This window comes from Varroa destructor, unplaced genomic scaffold (genome assembly GCF_002443255.2).
Source record: "Varroa destructor unplaced genomic scaffold, Vdes_3.0 BEIS01000005.1, whole genome shotgun sequence".
NCBI classification, from domain to species: Eukaryota; Metazoa; Arthropoda; class Arachnida; order Mesostigmata; family Varroidae; genus Varroa; species Varroa destructor.
This window is the reverse complement of record NW_019211458.1, coordinates 15670719-15693782: the sequence shown is the minus strand read 5'-3', so window position 1 is coordinate 15693782 and position 23064 is coordinate 15670719. Positions and strand designations below refer to the sequence as shown.

At 43.2% G+C, this 23064-nt stretch overlaps 1 protein-coding gene across 1 annotated transcript in view; it reads right to left on the bottom strand.

The window, feature by feature from the left end:
* Positions 1–8404: 8404 nt before the first annotated feature.
* The window catches only part of LOC111250858 (uncharacterized), a 54801-nt gene continuing 40141 nt past the window's right edge, over positions 8405–23064 (bottom strand). Inside the window, exons 4-9 of the mRNA XM_086989830.1 lie at positions 14824–15800; positions 14355–14502; positions 13701–14000; positions 12547–12892; positions 11568–11866; positions 8405–11333 (exon numbers count right to left, since the gene is read on the bottom strand). Coding sequence (XP_086845956.1) covers positions 9187–11333; positions 11568–11866; positions 12547–12892; positions 13701–14000; positions 14355–14502; positions 14824–15800 — 4217 coding nt within the window. The 3' untranslated portion in view covers positions 8405–9186. The remainder of the gene's footprint in view (positions 11334–11567; positions 11867–12546; positions 12893–13700; positions 14001–14354; positions 14503–14823; positions 15801–23064) is intronic.

Here is a 23064-nt window from a genome sequence, read left to right as displayed (position 1 = left end):
GAGTCACAAGTGCAACGCAAGGTTACCGGACGTAAGGAACAACTAGGACTCGCTACTAGGACGGGATCATACCCGGTGCCGAACCGCTGACATCATTGTCGTATCATATAACCGCCTCCGTTTTCCCAACTGGCCCGGACCAGGCCCCAGCTTCTCCCTTTTTCGCCCCTCGTTTAGTGACTGCTAGTCTATTAGTAGAAAAGGTATCAAGCTAAGTAGCGGGCTCCTTACCCCCTGGGAGGGAGTGTCGTCCTGTTCTCGGAATGTGGCTTACGAAGCGCCATTCAAACAGTAGCAATATTTACGTAGTGTTAGGCCATCACTCGTAAGGGAGTTAACGGGTGCTATCGATGCACTAGCGGGGATAGAAAACGATGTGTAGCGGACGGATAGGAATACATGAATCCTTAGTAAATACGTAAACTAGTGGAGCAGATGGAAGGAAGGCCTGCAGGTCGGATAGTTTGCAGTTGTTTTCAATGCAAAATGAGCCTGTTTACGCTGGTGTAAACATGACCAAGTCTGCAGCGCTTTTAACACGTCGCCCTACAATGTAGTGAGGGTGGCACGGATTTGTATTTGTGCCGATATCTATGCATCTAGATGCGAACCAGTAAAGATAGGGCCTCGAAACTATAGTTATCACAAAATTATGGAGCTAACTGTTAAGTTCAACTGTGAACCGATAAAATCATAAGATTGTCTGCTAATTTGCAAAAATAATTTTGCGTTTTGTTAAACTAAATTTACGTTTATTGGAGCAATGAAGAAAAGCCATTCTATTAAAAGAGTGAAATAATTTACGTATGCATGGCTAAATGGAACTCACTGTTGTAATCACTTTCATTTATTAGGACCAGCTTGTAAAGCGCTCCTTTGCAAACGGCAGTTGTTTGCGTGGTAAGTATTCTTTAGCCGAACTTTAGTACGAAAGTTAGGTACGACAACGTTCTTTCTTCTCCCAATATGCAGTCAGCCTGATGGATTTCTGAATACAGCAGGTCACCATGTGGCCGATTCCTTTCGATAGTTATCGATCTAGACAAGGCGGAGCGTGATATGAATATTCTATGGGGGAAGGACCACACGAATTGAAGTCGTGTATAACAAAAACTAACGAGGGCCTTCTGATGGCAAATCAATTGTTTGTCGTATATATGTTTATATACGTAGTGCTCTCTGGGTCGAACTTTTTTCACTATGAGGCCACTTCCCCCGTCACGAAGCGCACTGGGTCTTTCCACTCACAACTTCATGTCATGCGTTCTATCATAACTGCTATCGATTAAACACCACGAAAATTCGACAAAGGGTCAACAAAGAAAAGTGGCTAGAAAACGTCGCTAATGCCATTTTCAGCATCCTTTGATTAGTTTATCGATGTACTAAAATTAATAACCCAACTAAAAGTCTGACCCTAATGTCTGATAATTGTATCCATCGTAGAGCTGCAATTTTTTTTTATTTACTTTGTGGGCCACACGAAAAGCGGCAACGCAGTTAATGTAAACTCGATTTTGCCTTCCTATCAATAAATTATTTAGAAGATTTTAAAAAATAATGTGGCGGGCACGATGTAACTTTTCTCATGATTTCGACTTTTCTGTTCAGGTACATCCATGTCGTATCAAAACAACCGAGTTCAATCAGTAGAGATGGGTCAAACTCCTGACCCATGCAGGTATTGTCACTTACATTCAGTTTAAGGCTAATTAATTCGCAACCAAAGATCCCGCCGTTCAAAAATAGTGCTTTCAAATAGTCAGCACATATGTGCTAGCTACTCCTTGGATGTTTGTAGTGTGTCTATCGGCGTATGTTATCATGGCTGACTGCGAAGGCATTGTCGAAGCTCCATGGCTGTCTTGTATAGCGTAAGTTGTATCTGGGGCAACGGTATCAAGTAGGTCATTACTTTTCTGCCCACATCAGACACAACCGGCACTTTGTTCCGTTCGTAACAGCCTGCCAGCATATGTGATACATGCACCATGGTAACGCAGCAATGAGCGTCCAATACCATATGACCTAATTTCGTTTGTTGGCGATTTCAAAGCAAGGAAACAGTTTGTATAAGTGTGTATATTTTTTTATAATTTATTTTTTTCACTACATGTAGGAATATGGTATAGAGTCAATCTTTCTGAAAAACTATTGCTGGGGGGTGTTCGGAGTATTTGACCGTAAACTGATACACTTCCGTAGGACGTGCACTACGAACATTTCATAATGGCTGAATGAGTTCCGGTCCGTGTTTTTTTTTATAGCTATTCCAATTCAGTATGTTCGGTAAACCTGTTTTAAGGACGTAAGCTGGTCAATGACACCAATTTAGGTCTACCTAATGAAGTTATCAAATTGTATGCTGTTCATTACGCAGCCACAGTCTACGAGAATAATGTACTAAAGATCTACTCTGATTAAACGCTGCATTTGTGAGAACAATGAAAGGACTCGATGGGAAGCTGCCGGCAAAAAGTTATTTAACATTTCAATATCTTGGAATGGAACACATTTCACCACATAAAAAGTCCAGGTGCACACATCTTTAAAAACAATCAATGGTATATTCGTACATTTAGCCAAGCTGTAGAAAATAACAAAAAAACAATAGGTCGTTGTTGTTTTTGTGATTTGTGAAGCACCGGTTAGCATTTAATCCTCTTATATGCTCATATCGTATACTTATTACATTATATATATATATATATGTAAGTTAGTTAACAGTTAGCAGTGGCTCTATTAGCTTGCCAGCCTGTCGTAGTCTGGCCAGGATGTGTGAATCGAGCAATTAGCCATCTCGTGGATTCCTTCTTCCAAGTTACCCCACCAGCAAATGTTGGTCTTAACTGTCTTCTTGCTAACGGACCAGCCCTCGTAGTTTCCTAACTGCCTGCTACGAGCTAACTGGACGCAGCCTCTACCGCTGCTCGTTCCTCTGCGTCCACTTTCTCGGGGGCGGCACCGGCGACCACCACTAGCTCTTCTCAGACTTCATGGTAAGAACCCACTTACTGAAGACGTGCGGGTCGCTGGGGACATCGTGCTGAAGCAAACGCTGGCTCGTAGACACCGTCGGCCTCAGAGTGTCGGCTGTTCCACAAGTGCAAAAGAAGCTAGCTTACTCCCTCTTTAGGTAGCTGTGGGTGTACTGCGTAATGTATTATAGCAACGCAAAACGAACAGAAGACAATGAGCAGGAGGCCATCAACGACTCGATGGCGCTATTAAACAGTTAACAGTACCAAATCTCCCGGCAATAGCAAGGACAGCTACCACTTTCCTTTCTAGCATTTCTGCTTTCTCACGCTCTGTTTTCACACTCGTCGTTGTCTTCGCTCAGGGATTTCCGAGCAGTTAGCTGGCAGTGCTACTCAGAAACCCAGAGGTTAGGTATGCTGAAAAAGGCAAAAGACCAACGAACTAGTCCGTTACCGTAGTCGGCTGAGCAAGAACGCCTAGCTTCAGTCGCCTTGGTGTTTTCGATGGCAAAAACCGTTGATAGGAGCATGTCTGTGAAGTGGCATGACTATGCGAATCCTAGCTGAGGACGAAAGAGTGGAAGAACATTAGTTGGACGAATGGGTGGCTACCTAACTTTCGCCGTTAAATGCAACATAGGGTTCCTTCGACTACCATTGGTCGCGTCGTTAAAAGATGTTACGGCCGATCCCTAAGGGCTAACAGTCGTCCCTGTCAGGCTTCCGGCCACGAGGGCCAACTCGCCCCCACCCCATCCCTCCATTTTCAGATGCCTTTCCTTATCAAGTAGTGTATCTCTTTTCGCGCTGGCGTGCGTTAACTGTAAGTTTGATAGGCGGATCATTTTCCCTATGCACGCCTATTTGGTTGTCTGTTTCACGTGCGTGTTTATCGGTCTCTAGGCGCGCTTGGCATAGCTTGTAGGCATGCCATCGAAGAGTGTGGCTTACCGGTATTTGAGATACTGGACGCCTTCGACATCTGCAATCTTCTTTTTGTAAAACCAGTGCCGAGCACTGTTGCCTCTCGAGCAAGAGTGCATGCCAGTGGGTATTTAATACATTACTGTGGGCCATAGAAGAAAATATTTTGCCTCAATGTGACACCCGCACGACACTCCACCCTGCTTTTCCTTAGGCTGAAGCCGTGCTATGTCTATATTCGTATGCCACGCTGCTGGAAAAGGAGAGCCAACGCGCAATGAGCTTGTCACTGATAGTTCTGCTGAATGCTGCTTCCGAAATAGAGATGTAGAATATAGGAGCCATTGCCCATTCCACTGGATTTGTTGCCGCTGCCATGAGACAGGGGTCGCAGTTGCCAAATGCGTAGCAGATACAACTAGTAGGCACGCGGCAAAGGAATGTGGCCTTAGACTCGTGACAGGGAATGTACAGAGTGCTGGGAAGGCTACACGAGAAGGCTACAGAAAAACTCTGCCGCCGGTTCGTCCTAATCTAGGCCGCTGTCCATCTGTCTCTCATCTTCATTGCTGTTTTCCACTCTGTTGTCGTCGTAATCGTTGGAAATGTTGTTATTGTTGCTGTTGTTATTTGCGGATTCGCAGATTTGGCATGAACAGCAGCTTGAAGCAGACAATAATGAGCTTGCCGGATGACACCCAACCACTACAACCGCTATACGGGTAGTCGTGTTCGGGACAAAGTTGACACGTACATTTACAAAAACCGGCCCAACAACAATTTGCCCACTAACAGTAAGGGTGGGTCATACTGGCCCTCTTGTTATTCGGCAGGCCCAGAAATATCAACGCGTATATACATCAACAGTTCTGCAAGAATTCTAGCGTTTTCGAATCACCACTGCTACTGACTGAGCCTTTCTTGCCTCCTAGGGCATCTACAGCAGAGGCGGCCTTAGTATGAGCAAGCCACAACTTGATCTCTACTTCGCCATTCGCAGCAGTCGCTCAGTCAATTCTGCCTAGAATTGACTGAGCGACTGCTGGACACCACCAGACGTCCCTGCCTACCCGGCCCCAGGGCAAATGTCAGCGACAAAATAATAACTGAAGTAGCTGTAGCGTGACCAGCGGCGGCAACACGAATAGGAGGTACGACACGAATAGAAACGGTAAAGCGACACACGAAGAGAAGGGTAGGACAGCATTCCTTTGAAAATGGTCGTGGACAAATAGTGTAAAGGAGGACATCGAGACATAAAAGGATGAAGACCAGAGAGGAAAAATTTCAAGCGATTCCTCGGATGCGACCCGCGAATCAGTGGCGGCAGAAAGAGGGCGAACACGTTCAGATAGCACAAAACTCCTCGTTCCCAGAATGATGATGATGGCAACAAACGTCTACTAAAATACCAAACGACAAGGCGTAAATATCACCCAGTTGGTAAAGGAGAAATGCAACAGCCAAGTGGAACAAAATCAGCAGAAAGAAATTCGCTAAATAACTAGAAGAAGCAGAAATCGCTATTTATGGCTTGTTACTATGACGCAATTACAACGCAACCGCTAAAACAAAGCCGAAAGGGCATGGGACAAGCAGAAAAGGTAAATAGAATTTACCAATGAGCTCCCTGTGGGCGGCTACATGGAGAGCTGATGCTGAATTTACCATAGATCAGAAGCTGCGCCGTTGACACTTATGATATTAAACTACAGGGTATTATTAGTTAAAAAGTTCTCCAACTTGTTGGGTTTTCGTGACGTTCAGACGAAAATTGTTATGAGGTTTAGTGATGCAAATAGAATGCAATATAGGACCGAATTGGCGATATTTATGAATTTCTAAGTAATTCAGGTTTAAGTAATGTAACTTTCCGGTGAACACCAATACTTTTAAACTTTGGTTTCGAAGTAATTTTAAACTAAGTTCTGAACCAGGGCTCGAGAATGTGAGGATTTAGTGGGTGAGTGTCCTACGATACCAGACAAGTTTGGCCTGTATACCGTATTTGCCCTCAGTCGTCTTCAAAAAGAACACCAGGGCTTACCCCTAATAGGATCTAGCAAAATTATTGAAAGAACATTAAGAACGAAGTTAGGACTGGTCTGATATCCGACTGGTCGTTAAGAATTCAATTGCTATAAACAGATGACTAAATATATTTAAACATTTAACGCCATGCTCATTACAGGCTACTGACTGAGTAATTTGATTAGGCTGTAGTAAAGATATCAAAATATAATGTGTATGCTTTCTACATGTAAATATGGTCTACAATTCTAAATGAAAGTACGAAGTTTTTTTTTTGTAAGAACGGTCTGGGCTAACGGAAGGTCTTTTTCGAAGTTAACATGCTTATTATAGGCAACGAAAATAATTACCTGCACACGAGTGTTTCACCTACCAATAAATTTCCTCTTTGGCATTACATCCCACGAAATACATAAAATATATCTACATGTTACTTTTACAACCGAATTCGTATAGTCGTTTGCGTTCTAGCATGTTTTAGTGTGAGAATATATTAAAAAAAAACTGTGAATTTTTAAAAGAAAGCTTAGCATTCTGTTGAGGTTCCTAGCTTATATTATGTGTGAGGAAAATTCATTGTCAATTATTGGTTCTAGCTTTATAGTATCCCTTTTATTTTAGGTATCCTCCTTTTTCGATGGTACCCAGTAAACGAACGAAACACCATATATACGAAGAACACATCTTATGTTATGCGGTATGTTAAGCGATACACTGGCAATGCATCATAATCAAACTAAAATTGTATAATGCATCTCGACTTCGAAATAGAAGAACAGTATGACCTGTGTTGAATCGGCCCATATAACTTTTTTTCCCTTTAATGATGCTGGTCGCGAAAACGTTAATGTGCATCCGAAAACTGGTAGATGTGGAGTATCTTCCATCTCTAAAAGCGTGTATGCCTCAAGCACTATGTTAAAGGAACCCCGGGACTGCTTTCACCTTGCTTGAAGGCATCCATCCTTCTCCGACGGTACCCGTCACAGTGGCCCGCCACCACAGCCCTGAATGCTTTTGAAGCCGCTGCTTGATATAGCCGTGGACCTGAATTGGCGTCTCTCCTTCTCAAAATGTCGATCTTATCCTTGTTGCAGCTGTTTCTCTTGTCCGCGTTTGACGCTTCTTAACTCTGATCGCAACTCCCATGAAGTTTGACACAACGCCTCATTCTTCAGTGCCTCCCGACATCAGGGGTACAATGTCGTCAGCAGTTACCTCTTTACTCTGGAGGCGTTGCTAGAAACTGTTCCCCATCTCTCGGAAATGTCGGCACCCCAGTATGATGTGTGTGGCTGTGTTGTTCTCAGCAAGGTTGTACAGCAAACATTTTGACAAGTTTGCGTTGCCGATCTTTCACAAGCACTTTTGGAAATAACCGTGTCTGCTGATTACCTGTGTGATTACCGTGCCTTCCTTCTAACCAATTCCTGATACGTTGAATGAGCCTCTTTGTCCAGTGAGCTCCAGTTGTCACAGCAGCGTTGGTGCTATTTACGGCAGCAGCAGCTGACGTTTACTCCTCCTTTATCAGATGGAGAGTGTCTGCGCCCTTGTCCGGCTGTTTTCGGTTCGGTCCTCGCCTCCGTTATCGGTTTCTGCTGCCAGGTGTCGCCATGGCCTTGTATTTGCCACGCCAAGAGCTGTATTCGTTGAAATTGTATGGTAGCCACGACAAATTCGCATCGCAAGCTGCCGTTGGGTACTCGTTTGGCCCTTACGATATATCATATGATCATAATCAGCGAACGAAAAGCTTATGCTGTGGCGAATAGCAAAAACGGTCCCAAGTTGGTTTATTCCTTTGCAGGATAAGCGCTTATGTTAGAGCTTTTTAGAGACTAATCACAAGTCATGCCAAACTTTAAGGAGGGCAGATAAACGAATGTATATTTATGCCTATTGAGTGTTTTGCAAATCACTGTTATGATCTTTCAGACCACCGTTCAATTTAAAATGACATTTATGAAAGGATGTTTTTTGACCCGCTGCATTATAATTTGTAATGCGCGCCCTCTGTATGGTTGTGTTCCCACAACGAGTAAAACTGATTTATGTAAATTATAAGATTAAGTAAATTATGAGAAACCACTCTTTTTTACGTGATTTCATCATTTCCATTTCAGACCCACCTGTATATACCAGTAGCACCATGGAGTAGCCTTTCTAATCTGTATTATATATAACAATGATTCTATCGGTCTACGCAAACACATATGCATCAACGGCAAGACTTCAAATAGCGACTTTTGGTCATTATTATATAGACAAAAAGAGAACTAACTTTTTTTTACTTTGACTTTTATTTATGAAGAAAACCATATGAAATGGCAAACATCATATAGTATAAATAACTGATTGACAATATAACAACAAAAACTTCGGCCCTCAACATCAAACAGCTTTCTATGATGAGGACGATCCTCATCGCTTACATCGTTTCTACCGGTTGTTACTGACTCGTGCGGCAACGTTGCAGAAGAAGTTCTCTTATAATTAACGTTTTTTTTTTTTTAAAGTTATCTTAATCTTAGTAGAATAACAGAGTCAATCTGTGTCTCTTATTGGCAGGATCATTTTCACTAGCGTTTGTGAATGTAAGACATTCCCTTATAGAGTTCTGCTTTCCTGGTTTCGATTTGGGGGTGATTTTCTCTCTCGTCTTACCCCTCTCTTTTCTATTAAGGACGAAACACAACACGAACAGGATGCAATGCAGTGAACAGTGCAACGACAGACTCTCGAATCACTGCCTGTCGCTTCTTCGTTGTTGCTAATTGCCCCTATATACATTATTTACATATGGCATTATTAGGCTTTGCACTAACCACAACGCGCAGAATCTATGCTTGCTAGTCCTTTGCTCTCGTTCCGCTCTAAATCTCGTCCTATCTATTTGATTTATATTTTTCTCCGTCTGAATAATAACGCTCTGCTGATTGATAACATCGTGATCCTTGATAAAAATGAAGAGTATTACCGATTGAAACAAACATTTTGTGACCTATAATTACAAATCGATTTATGAATTACTGTCATGTCGAAGAATGTTCCTTATTGAGTGTCCTTTTCTAGGCACACTGATCGTGTGGCCTTGTATCCATCATAGTTCGCATTTATGCTTCCTGTTATGCAATGGCCCTAATTCATGTTATATTGAATGATAGCGTGACATCATTATTATGGTTACCAGTGATATCATTCATACTGGCTAGGCAAGAGTCATTTCGATTAGTTATGTTTGCGGACATTATTTGCGGGTGCATGTTTTGCGGTCACCTCGTAGACAGCGTCCGAGCGCAGTTACATAGATTGTTTCAGCGGGGCAGTTGTGAACAAAGCCTTTCAGGCCATTCTTACCGGGTGCGCAGACGACAAACTTTGTGCAATCGTTAGGGTGAATAAAAACTCCTCGCTTGTTGCAGTCAATAGTATCTTTATCGATGACGATTAGCGGCGGCGCATAGGGATCTTGTACTGGCTCGACGGCGATTACCGGTCTTCTAGAGGGGCGAGGGGTTGTGATCACGACCGCCCTTCTGGGAGAGGTCTGACTAACGGGAACCGTCCGGCGCGCTGGAGGTGGCACGGTAGCTCGCGTTGTCGGTTGGGGTGGTACTGTTGGTCGAGCCTGGGGTGTCGCCAGGGTGGGCTCATCCTCGTAATCGTCGTAGTAGTATTCGTCATCATCGAATGTTGCCGCCGGAATAGAGGCTGGCGACGGCAGAGGTGGAATTGGCGGCCGGGTAGTTGCAGGCTGTGACGTAGTCGTTGGTGTCTGGCTCACAGGGAGATTAGTGGTGAGATGCTGTTGGTTAAGCCTACCTTGACGCGCGACGTTGCGACCTTCATCGTGGGTCGACAGTGGATCGGGGACAAGCGTGTCTAAAGCAAACCCCTGCGTCAACTTTGTCTTCGATCGCTGCGCGGCGTCGTACTGCTGGAGAGAATTTGGAGCAGATGTCTGGTCACGTTGAGGGGGAGCGTCATAATTAAATGCTAAGGCCTGCTGTTGTTGCTTCTGCTGACGCGTCCGCTGCGGCGAAGCCTCATAATTGAAAGCGAACGACTGCACAGGCTGGGAATTTCGTTGAGGCGACTGATAATTGTCAAATTGGTCTGTAGTACTTTGCTGCCGACTAGATGGGTCTTGGTAGGCGGCTTGCACTGGCGGAGGAACAGCATTTCGTTGAGGGTTGCTATAAGAGAATGCGGCCGGAGCATCTGTCGACCTCTGTGGAGGATCGCTGTACGTAAAGGCGTTGGTTTGTTGAGAACGTGTCTCGCGTTGTGGAGGATCGTTGTATGTGAACGCAGCACCTCGCTGACGTTGCTGTTGGTTTTCACGTTGAGGTGTCTCATTGTAAGTAAATTGGTTTGTTTGAGGCCTCTGTTCTCTTAGCGGTGGGTCACTGTACGTAAATGTGGTTTGTGGCTGACGTGAGTCCCTTTGAGGTTGTTGATAGTCAAACTGCAGTGCCGACTGAGTGTTTTGCCCAGGAAGCTGGCTTGAGTCGTCGTTTTTGCCGAAGTCGGAATGTCCAACCGCCGCTGGAGCGGGGCGGGACTGCCGTTGAGGCGTGTTGTAGACGAAAGGCAACTCGGTTGTTACACGGCGAAACTGTGTAGATGTTGTCCCAGGAGAATCGTAGCGGAATGGCCGTGAGTTGGGTAGCCGGCTCAAATCACCGGAGTTGGATTTAGACTGCGGTTTCGCTTCTCCCGGTCCGTCAGAAAATGAGAAATCTGGAATATCCCCATCGAATATGAAATCAGGCTCACTACTTTTACTTGGGGGAAGAGAAGCTTCAGCTGTAACCGGTTTAGGCGCCGGGGCTTCCTCAAGTCCTCTAGAAGAGCCTTCGGAAAAGCCAAAAGCAGGAATGTCGCCTAGGTCGAAACGGTCCGGGTTATAAGGAGCGCGTGCTAGTGAATTATCCAACTTTGGCTTTCGCGCCTTCGCAGAAGTCTGGTCGTTTTGGTCAACGTCGGGGCGAGCGACTGGTTGCCTGAACTCAGGTTCACCATTTTGTGTACGGAGTTCCCGATAGTTATCAGGTGGAGCCGGCCTGTTGAGTGGTTCGCTGTAACTGAACTTGAACGGGCTGATCGCGTCCTCAGGGAGAGGGCGCGCGTCTCTCGCCGGAGCAACGTATACGTTCAGGCCAGAATCAAGTCGACTGTTGGTTTGACGCGAAGGATTAGCATATTCTTGGAATAACTGTACAGGTTCTCGATATTGAACCTGAACAGGGCGACGTAGATTTGTTCCGGGTTCGGCAGGCTGAATTCGTGGATCAGTATAGGCCTGAGTCTGTGGAGCAAGTTGAGCGGGGGGACCGCGGACTTGGTTCCCCTGATTCGACAGGGTTGATTCGTCGGTTTTGCTTTCAGGTGCTACAGACAATAATGTGACAAAAGCAAACAATAATCCAGCATTATGGTTACTGATGCTACAGTGTTTATTCTGTCACAATGGAACAAGAATCAACCTACCGAGGACAAAGGTTATCATTCTATCTATATGTACACCTCCGTTGTATACTATTAATCCAAAATCAGCGCGTGTTGTGCCCGATAACGAATGAAAGCGACAAAATAATGCTGCATTATCTCATCAGATCTGTTTACCTCTGAGATGATCTTTAAGCAATCGTACAAGTTCCGCAATGCTATCATTATTGGTGGTTTTTTCTGTTTGTTTCCCAGATTTCACACGACGCGTGGTAACCGATTCCTCAGTTGGGTCAAGCTCTTGATCCACGTATTCGAAATCGTCGTCCTCAACCTCAGGCAGTGCCGTCGTTGTTGTGACAGGCCTTTTTCGCCCACCTGTTTTCCTTCGGGTGCTGGGCCGCCTTGTGGTCGTTGTGGTTGATGTTGTTGTTGATGTTGAGGTTGCTGTACGTAGTGTGGTGCGAGACGAAGGCCTAGATTGTTATTTTATCAAGAATAAGGGCAAGGAGATAAGACGCGTTAATACCGTTAAAGACGATCGAACAAACGAAGACTCGGATCAGCAGAGTATCGAGTAGACCAGAAATCAAGGAGTACTATAATTTTGTTTTCTTATCAGATTACCTATGTAGCATTAGGATAGGAACACGATTCAAATAAATTAAAGTCTTCAATATAGGTCGTCGTGCCCTTTGCCAGTAACGAAAATAGCTGCTTAATTATCCATCATCATATATTATGTCAGTATTTCGGCAAGATTATCCTGCTTAAAAAAGTCAGAAAACTTGCCTTAAGCGAGTGCCGAATATGTGTCCTATAATCGGGTTAGTTTGGTCTTAACTTCATCTTCAAGCACACCTATTGAACAAGACGCTACACGATGTTCAACGTAATTTTATATTTGGCTTTGCGTTACTCTGACGAATGACAACTACTTTACTGGTCAGTTGATTATTTAGAAGCCGATTCATCGATTTGACTGGCAACTCATAATAAGTTACTTCACGCCGAAGGAAATTATGCTGCTATTCTTTATCCTCTGGCTGGGAAAACTTTTGGATAGGGTAACTCCAGTGATACAGACAGCTGAATAGGATCGCCTCAACGTCAATGGCCATAAAGCATACTGATACTATACAAATAAATGTATTACCGCTTGGATTTCTTGCTGGACGGCCTGGCTGTGCTTGTTTCTTCCTCTTCAGGCGCTGGCGCCGATGTTGTAGTGATCTTCTTGGCCTTGCTTTTACCTTTATCGGCCTTACATTTGACTCTATCCTTGAAGTCGCAAGATTCCGTCTTTGAGTTGAAATGAAGGTTACTCGGGCAGGTAAAGGTGTGGGCTACGATACCTAGATCTGCTGGACCAGAATCAAGACACCAATAGTATTTCCGGCAGTCCTTGTCATTAGGGAAGAAACCTTCATCTTCGCACTCGAATGGAGTGCCTGGGTCCGGAGTTGTCGGCGGCTCGGGAGTCGTAAATAGAAGACCCGTTTCTAATGTTGCGACGTCAGACAACCAGAAAAAGTATAGTAATTTAGAACCAAATGACGGCCCTAAATTCTACAAAAGAGCTGAGTTAAACGGCACCGAAACGCGATTCATGCAAAAGTAGCATACGCTTCCATTTTTATTATAGTTAGTTAACTAATGGCTAGTTTGGTAGGGGTAGCAGGTTAGGCAAGGAGAAGTGAACGGAACAAGGTGCGTAATACTGCGACGAAGGTAGTGGTTCTTCAAGCTGTCACCAGGTGTATAATGAACAGCTCAAGCGTGGAACAACAAACTATTCGCATGGAAACAAACGTCACATGCAGAGTTTCCCAGGGTTATTGTATGATCGTTACATCGGGATCCGTTAAAGACTGTCACAGGTAGAACTTTTAGTATGGTTGGTGTTTATAATTGTTATAGCAGTATTATTAAGAGCAAATACAACCTTTCGGGTGAGATGTGTAGCTTAGGACAAGAAGAACAGGTATACACACACAAAAATTGGTAGCATACCTGAGTTACCCAGGCTTGGAACATCGAATTTGTAATGATTTACCACGGAGATGGTTTCAATGGTACATACCGGTAATGCCAATCTCCAAAAAAAAGACTTAGAACGAACGAAATATATACTGTAAACACGTTTCAAATTTTAATTTAGTTTTTTTTTAATTAAAGAGAGCAAGTCTCACATACATATGCTATGTATATGTAGCTTGTTTGTTGGCACCGATTAGGATTCTTAGATTCTAAGCGACGATGAAGCTAGTTTCGAACAGTGAGACATTACAATGCACACGCCATTCTCACCCTTGGGTTTCGTGCTCTTTGCCGATTGCGTGCTACTTGATTTAGCTGCCCCGCTCTGGTTTGCCCTGCTTCTTTGAGTACCCTTAGGGGCTGGCGTCGTCGTTGTAGTCTTGATTCGTCCGCTTTTTAACGAGTCCTTCTTTTTGCTAGAACTCGCATCGGTGATACGTGGCCTGGTCGATGATTCTTCAGCATCAAGTAGAGACTCTCGAAGCGCACTGATCAGCGGTGACTCACCGCCCCCACATGAGCCACGGAAATCGTCATTATCCAAAGTCCAAATCATAGCACCACCGAGCCCTTCGAAGGAGGAAATCGTTAACGTAGCATTAAAAAACTGAATCGAAACCTACAAGAAAAACTCGTACGCGAATGTCCAAAGGCATAAGTGAATCAATGCATACTAAAGCGATACACTCATGTGGAACCCACGGCAAACAAAGAAAGAAAACGGTCAGATAGGCGTGCGTGTATAGCAGTCAGTTTGCGGATCAGTGATACGCTATTACCGCGTTTCTTTATTAGTACTGCTTGACAATTACTGTGCATCGAATGATAACTCCATCGATAATGTATAAACGTAGAAAAGCAAGAACCGTTATATTATCGATAATTTTTAGCCGTGTCAAATTGCCTGTGTCTTTCGTTACACACCTTTGCTCTTGATGTACTTCACCTTATTGGCGATCATGATCTCATCGTCGAAGCTAACCCACTGGGTTCCTTTGAAGGCGACTGGCCCCATAATGTCTTCGTGGGGTCGGGCTAGCTCCCAACCGTTTTCGTTTACGGCTTGGCAGATCTATGTAAAAAGGAAGAAAACGTTTGACAACAACGAAACGTACATCATTTTGCGACGACTCATAAAAAATTTGAAAAATCTAAGGATATTAAAAAAGCAACGACTTCCTGACGAGTAATGCAAATTCCATTTCTATCTAGAATACGTATACTTTCGTCTATTTAACAGCGTGGCAAGTGTTTGACACAAGCAGACCCAACGGCTCGTCCATGTGTCATGTTTTGAAAGACTTATAAGAAATATATAAATTTTATATGCCAAACACTAAAACCAGCAGAAAATACAATTGACCTAATCTTCGAATGAAACTGTCTTACATACCTCGTAATATGCAAGATAACCCTTTTCGCGGGTAGCTTCACCCTGTTGTCCGGGTCCACTGGCTGGCGAATCGAGGTCCGTCTCATCTGCATTGCTAAGTGTGAACGATCGGCCGTAGGTGGGTATACCCAGGATCAACTTGTTGGCGGGTGCTCCTTTTTTCAGGTAGTAAGTGACGGTCCAGTCAATGTTGAGCGTATTCTCGTCATCCCACTCTTTAAGGCCGTCTCGGGCACGAAGGGGCGCGTGATGGTTAATGACAGCTTCAAATGCGGTGTGGTAATCATATGTGAGTATGTTGAGAAAATCCGCATAATCTGAAATGGTTTTCACGTCGAAACCTTGATCAATGTAATCCTTGCCGGCTGGTACAGCGACAGAAAGGAGAAGTCGATCCTTGCCATTTGTCTTCTCGGCATCAAAAGCCTCACGAAGTTCCTTGATGAGAAGTGCGTACCCTTCTTTATCTTCAGGTCGGCCGCCCTCCCGGAACGTAGGATATTCCCAATCTAAGTCAAGACCATCAAAACTATGAATGCGGCAAAATTTCACAGCGCTCCGCACGAATGCCTGACGGTTCTCGGCGTTCTCTACCATTTCTGTAAAACGTTTAGAACCCTCATTCCAGCCACCGACAGCAACCATTGTTTTTAATGCTGGATTATACTGTTTCAGGCCAACGAACTTCTTATAATTGCCTTGCTCAATATCGTTGTACGGATCGAAAGGTTTCATCTCCCACTTCTTATTAAAACCGGCAAACGCATAGATCAGATGTGAGCAGAGAAACGGATTGATGTTTTGAGGTGTGAATTTGGCCAGCGCGGGTCGATAAATGGCCCAGTTTGAGTAGTAGCAAACCATCTTTGTATCAGTAAGCACATTGTTTGTGGTAATCGACGATTTACTCGAAGCGGATGACGAGGTGCTCGATTGTGACTTCGGCTGGAGCGACGTCTGGGGTCGCTTGATTATTCCTGAAATGATTGGTATAGTTTGTATGAGCCCTTGATTCGAACTGGAATTGCCCATATAAGGCCCAAATCCCCAGATCTTACGACAGCTCTAAGGGCTATAGCGTAAGTGCTTAGCTGGCACGATTGCAATCATAAGGAAGGTAACGTTGCTCATAGATGAACGGACGCTTTTTTTTCAGAGCTTATTCGCGTAAGCAAATTTTCATCGTTTAGGCGAAACTTTCCCTATAGATGTACCTGCATGGCTATGTTCTTGCAGTAGTTGAACCAAAAAAAAACCCGAAAATAACGATCGTATACAACTGTGTTCTTCGGCTACCATTTGGTAATGGCAAAATTATCTTCAATAATCCGATTGATAAGCATGCGACGCAGTTGTAATATATGCAGCGGAGTAGTTGCAAGGCTGGCTGTGTGGAACAGTCCTTCAAGTCATGATATAAACACTACTATATATTTGGCCGTCTTTATACGAAAGCATCGACTCGATCATAACGATCCTTAATAGATAAACAAAAAGCGGTGCTAACTATATGTGCTTCACCTCTTCAGACGACTTCGGGTTCACATATTTGGCACGGATGGTAGGATTTATACTATGGCGCCTGCTCGATTCCACTCTCTCACGCAACGCGGCTAACATTTGTTGATAGATCTAAGATTTGCCACTTGCAACTTTTTCGTTAGTAGCTACGCATGTTTTGCAGTGGATGGCACAGCCTGAAATAGCCACGATGAGAACGTGACTTTCACGAATCAATAAACCACCGAAATAAACAGGTAATACCTAAAAAAAATTAATTTTTAAAATTAAGTCGCTGGCAATGAAGCAGGTACTCACAAACGCGGCCGGTAGAATTGTCAGAAACATTTTCTCTTGCTCTTGCTATTTGTCGACAATCAAAGTTTAATGCAATCTAGGTAATAAAATCCATAAAAACGCATTGTAGAAAAATATACCACTATTTTCTGTTCACTTCCATCAGCGCATTCATCTTATCTGTTTTCCGATTCCGTAAAAAACAGTTAGTACATTTGTAAAAAAAAAAAAAAGAAAAGAAAAGAAAAGAAAAAAAGAGCATAAAAATACAAGAAGTTGCTTGAACTGACGACGATGTTACTTTTATAATAATTGTGGTGACCTTCTCAAGGTTGAAGGCCTAAAATATGGAGACTCTTCCATGTGGCTGCTACCGCTACAAAAATAAACGGTTACATAGTTCAGCAAAACCATATTACACTGTTATTTTTTAACTTTAGAAATGGAATAATGATATAGTGGATAGCAAATCAAAAAAGCGTGCCTCCTTGATATAATTATTGAGCTTAAAATAACAAGCAAGTGAAAGGCATATACGTATATATGCACTGCGGTTAAGACACAAACTTCCTCTATTACGAAGCTTCACGATATTCGGATCGGACTGTTTAATGATAAAATAGATAATACACAGTATAAAAAGGCGTCTGCCCATTCACACGACTATTGAGAAAGTTAAGTACTTTTGAGCTATGTTTTGATTTTGCAGACAGTCTTCCTATTAGCTCAACATCGTCTAAAGGGCAAATGCCAGCACTTTTGCCAGCACTGACATGCCATTCGGGGCTAATTACAGTATTGACAACTGGCCAAACCAAAGATCCTAACATGGCAGGTCACCAAAAACAAACGACCCTAACACATCTACCTAATGCCAAAGCGTCCATTTAATCAATTGTTAATTTTTTGATCCGACATATTTGCTTCTCGTAATAACCTTTTTCTAAACAGTTATGCCCTATATAACTTGATTTTTTTTGGATATTTTAAGCGCGAAAGTTGGTCCAAGGCTCGGCGAACCTTCTAACAAAAGGAACAAACAGTCACGTGATTATTTCCATATACATTGTCTTCAAATGCAATAAGTGATTTTTCAAAGACGATGTTCCCCTGTAAATAAGCCCTAATCACCTCTTTGCGTACTATTTGGCCTAATCTTTACATTATTATTCATATATATTGTAGTGTGAGTTTAGCTCGGTTTTCTCCATTCAGGCCTATATTTGGCCTACACTTGTCTGTTCCTCACTTGTCCTGTAATACATGTTCCTTGGCCATTGCTTCGATTTGATGTGCCCTGCATCTGGAAGGCAGCATTTTCATAAGAAACGTTTCAGCACTCGTAAGTAACATCTCGATCAGTTAACTTGCCATTTGCTTGTCATTGCAGTCAGCCAGATGGGTACTCGGACTTGGCCACAGCAAACACGCACGACCCTATCTTCAACCTTGCATTCTGTGAACAGTCAACATGGGCTAAATAGAAAAATAGCAAGAAAGATTTATGCGAGTACATTCTAATAACTCGATTCATCTGCGATTTTTGGGAACCGAACGTCAGGCAACCATTGCCGCTGAACACTAACATCATACGCGATTCGCTGAACGTTTCCAAAGCTGACTAGATACGAACTTATCTGTTTACGTGATCTAACTATCGGCATCAAAACCAAATGTTGGGCTAGATCTTTTTTAGATAAGCATCATTGCAAACACTGACGACCAGGCAGAAACATGCCGTACAACGATATCTACAATCGTGGCAATAGTAGCCATTGCTCGCCGGCTGCTACATCGGCAACACGACAGAATCGGATGTATGCGCATTCATCTTTCGGTAACACTGGCCAAATAATAAAAAAAAAAAAAAAATAACAAAGTAACCATGGTGAAACGATGAACGGAACGGCCGTCGTTTAAAGTATTGAAATATTACAATTGTAAATAGATACAGCCGCCACATTTGATCAGGTCGTCATAGCTTACGTCGGGCTAGACACTTGAAAAGATTTCAGACTCCATGTCCTGCCGAGTGATTCAATCATGACTCCGAATCAAGCACCAGATGACAGATAACACAGGTGACAATTGCAAGTACGTAACGATACAGGTAGCAAATAGAGAACAATTATACCGTTTTTACTTTGATTCCTTCCTAGAGTAGACTGTTCCAGACAATAGATACGTCAAGTTCAGCATTCTCGATATGTAGCTAGTTAGAAAGCAGGTCATTGTACGTTGAACTTAATAATGACTTCAGTGAACATGGCGCATGCCCATCATGTTTCCGCGATGCTTTCTATTCTGCTATAGATGTAACGTGCTTCATTTCCTCTCTCTCTCTCTCTCTCTCTCTCTATGGAACGGCAACAGTTTCTGCCGACACCTAGATCTGAGGATGTCAATAGCAGAAGTAAAAGGATACGATTATCTCGGTTCCTCAATGTTCGAAATCTAAACAATTTCCGTAGTTAAATTAGAAAGGGTATCATTTTGGACTTTAGTATTCATACTACATAATAGATGCACTTAGCCATTAAAAATTCTGGATTTAAGTAATTTTTCTTTCACATTTAACTCTACCAGAATGCGTGTAATACCATAATGTTCTTCAGCTATGTTTTACACACTGTATGGAAGTTCTTGGGCACGTATGATTCAAATGTTCCCGGTGCCCAATACGAAACCTCTTAACTCTTAGATGAAAGCGTAGATTTTCATCGACATTAAACTCAAACCATATATCTAAGCACGCTCTTTCCTCTCCCGATTAGCAGAAACGGGCCGACTTTAATATCTTTTCAAGCAGCTAAAATATAGAGGATTAGTAATCTGTAATAGTATGCAGAACGTCAACAAAATTAACATAAGTATCAAATAAACGTCTAAATTTTTACATCGCCCATATATATATGGTACAATGTCTGGGACCTGCTTCATAATTCTAGTGTGATATTCACTTTCGTCCATGCCTTGTTCAACACCATGTGTTTTTTTTTTTTTTTTTTTTATAAATAACAGTTTCAACGAAAAATTTACGAAATACGCGCATATAATCCCTAACACCTGTTCGCAGATACAAGCCAGAACATACGGTAATATCATACCTGTAAAAGTATGCTTTCGAGGGTCAGAGGATCGCATACCTTATGGCAAAGACAGAAATGATTTCAACTGAAATATACACACTCATCTACTTTAAGTGAAGCTATAGTAATCAGGTAACAAGCACTATCGCGCGGACACGAATCTGTGCCCTAATTGTTTCCTAAATCACCTTTGCTCAGTAACTATTTTGAAAGACAACCGCCATGACCTGATCGAAAATTTTTCAAGTATGTCAACTTAGCTCTAGAAAAACTAGAATTAACGTAGACGATAACGAATAGGGCCTAGTTCTACTTGAACAAATTCAGTTGTGGGACCATCCTGGACAGTAGCACTATCTAGTGATATCATCTGCTGTACTATTGTCTTATCTGTTGAACGCTGGCTCACACGTACTGGAGTGCCCGAACCCGCATTCCCTGTATACTGGTAACGAAGAGGCTGTTCTTAGCATTTCTCAGCCATGTCAAAGCCATCAGCGGGCGTACGTGCATCACATCGCGTTCGTCACCAATGTTAAACGATTACGATAGCTAGCTGCTGTGCGCAGCAGGACGAAAATCTACCCACGGAAGCGTGGGCATTGGGTTTAAGTTATGTCTCTTCTACGCTTATCGGTCTTTCTTATTCAGCCATAGCAGCTGCACGGCTTAGCCTTGTCAAGGTCCGGATCTAGTCAGCATCCAAACGCTGTTGTTCTAGCCCCTGCATCCAGTGTACACAAGCAGGGACGACAATGATCGTCACTAAGGCAATACATTATGTATGGTATGCCATAGAGCCATTGTTCTGAAATCATTTATATCAATTTCTTCTCCTATGTACACTATCGTACATGGCTTTGTAGCATCAATTTCGCAACTTTTATGGGTGTCGTATATGTTATAGACGGGCTTTAACCGTCAACCGTTGTCGATGCGGTGGCTGGCCACGCATTGTCTGCTAGTTAGTCGTGTTATCTACGAAGCTCTCGCTTTCATTACGCTATCCAACGAACGTAGTTAAGCCGCGCTCTTTATTTCTCTCAATTATTAAAGTCATTTGGCCTCTTTTCGTCGCTGCTGTCGATTGCAGATGCCCCCACCTCGACGCAACTGGCATCCATCTCTGTTACATGGCGCATCGTGTCGTACACATGTAAAAAGCCTGTGTACGAAGCGATCGCAATTGCCACACCGAATGTTGCTGAGGCTTAAATCAGCTTTATTATTGATACGATGAGATCGACGCTGCCAATTTAGTGAACACACTTTATTTTCTGTAGTTCTTATGCTGCAGGGAATGCGGTTAGGGTAGAATCTTCCTTAGAGGTAAGCGACTAATCGTCAAACGGTTCAGCGGAAAAGGTACAATTTAATATTGAGCTGACGAGAACTTGTTAACGCTTGTGGTACAGTTAACAACGATATCTACGTTAATATAGCCGTGTCGCTGTTCGACTGATTATTGTTACCGCGGTACCGGGCATCGATTTCAGGGCTTGTCCGCTTTTGTTATCAGGTACTGGGGAGACGCGATAGTGTCGCTAATGGCGGCAGCACCAGCGTTTGCTGAGCCGACGACGCGGCTGCCGATAGCGCCTCGCATTAAATCGTAGCGTCGAACCAGACGAATATCTACCCCGGAGGCCAGACACGAGAAGGCAATGAGGCGTCTACTGACTTTTTGGACAAATCGTGCGTCCAATAGAAATTCATCTGCTTCACTATGACGCGCTGCAACAGAGAAAAACCCGTTGTCACCATTGAATTCTCCGGTGCCGTAGAATCCGCTAGTTGCAGTACGGTTCGCGTTCGATGAGGCCATTTCTACGGTTGCCCTTTTAGGCACTGTTATTGTCGCTATAGCGACTGGCGATAGCGATGACGTCTATAGGGACGGCGAAGCGGAGTGCAAAATTTCAATAGGGCATCGAATGTTGAAATTTTGTTGCTGTTCCGCGAATTCCGGGTTGAACAGATGATGTCGACAACGGTCGTTAGGACGTAAAACAACAAACTGTCCCAGTGTCTCTGCGATGAGTAGTACGATTACGTGTACAGTTATTTTTATATATATGATACCTTATTTCCAATGGAATTGACGCAAATAGACACGAATTGGTCATACTTTGCTCTGCGGCGGAACAGCGCTATATAGGCGTATGCCGTGGTTACGTGTTCATTGGCTTTTTCTCCTCTTCTTGGTTTCGAAGCGATTTTTTTGTTGTGTGGTATACCAGCTTGATTTCGACGCTAGATATGGTGAAAAATATTGGCGTGATAATGTTGGTGGACGTCGATGAGGAATGTCAGTTAGACGGGTGTACGGGAGATAGGTTGCTGGACTGCTCGAGCCAACCCAGATCTGACTCGCTATATTAACGATTTTTGACAGCAGGAGACTATTTTAACATCAGTCAAAACGAATGGCAATTGAAATTCTCAGTGTTTACTAGAGACTAACAGAGGTGGCTACCTTCTTTGTCACGGCCCGTTATTTAAGTGTTGCTTTATTTAAATATTACGTCCTTAATAAACGTAGTAATTAATCAAATTACATCTAAAATATTTAAGTCGGATATGTGTATCCATTTGTAGCGGCCAACTGAGTAATTCAATGGGCCGTTGAATTAGGCGGAAATAAGCAAACTAACTTAAAATCTTCTATTCTCTTACAACTAAATTGTACCATATTTAACGTAAATACTTTTATACTCTGCTAACACTCGCAAGTTCAGTCGTGTATACGGCGGTCACTTGCGTAGAACACGCCAGAGACAGCGCCTGGTAGTCTTCTTATCGGAATTACACTTTCTCATATATCGCATAATATACTTCCGTCTGAATCTTGCGCAACGAACGGATCATTTCAAACCAGTGATCAGACTGAACAGCCTTATTAAACAGGACGCATGGCCTTGCCAAGTAAATCATCAGGCACGATCATCTGCAGTATGGAAAGCAATACGTAAATCACGGCAGATTACGAGTGTGTTTCGTATCGCAAGCAAAGCGATCCTATTGTGTTCCGAGCACATCCACTGCAGGGATATATCAGGGCATCCTGATGCACTAGGTACCATTTCTAGAAGCGGCTATTACTGCAAATAGTCATTCGTTTTCTGTAGTAAGTCACTGATAAAAAAAAAACAAACAAAAAAGAGCCACCAGAGATGCTGGCCGCATCGATGGTCATGGCATTACTCACGATGACCAGATGTCTACAGCCAATCCCCCAATTTCCTTCGGTGTTCGTTTATGTTTTATGGTTTACGACAATACGACACCAAATCGGGTTCTATAAACGCCTATAATCCAGTAGCAACAACAAAGGCTATATGAGGGCTGTATCGAA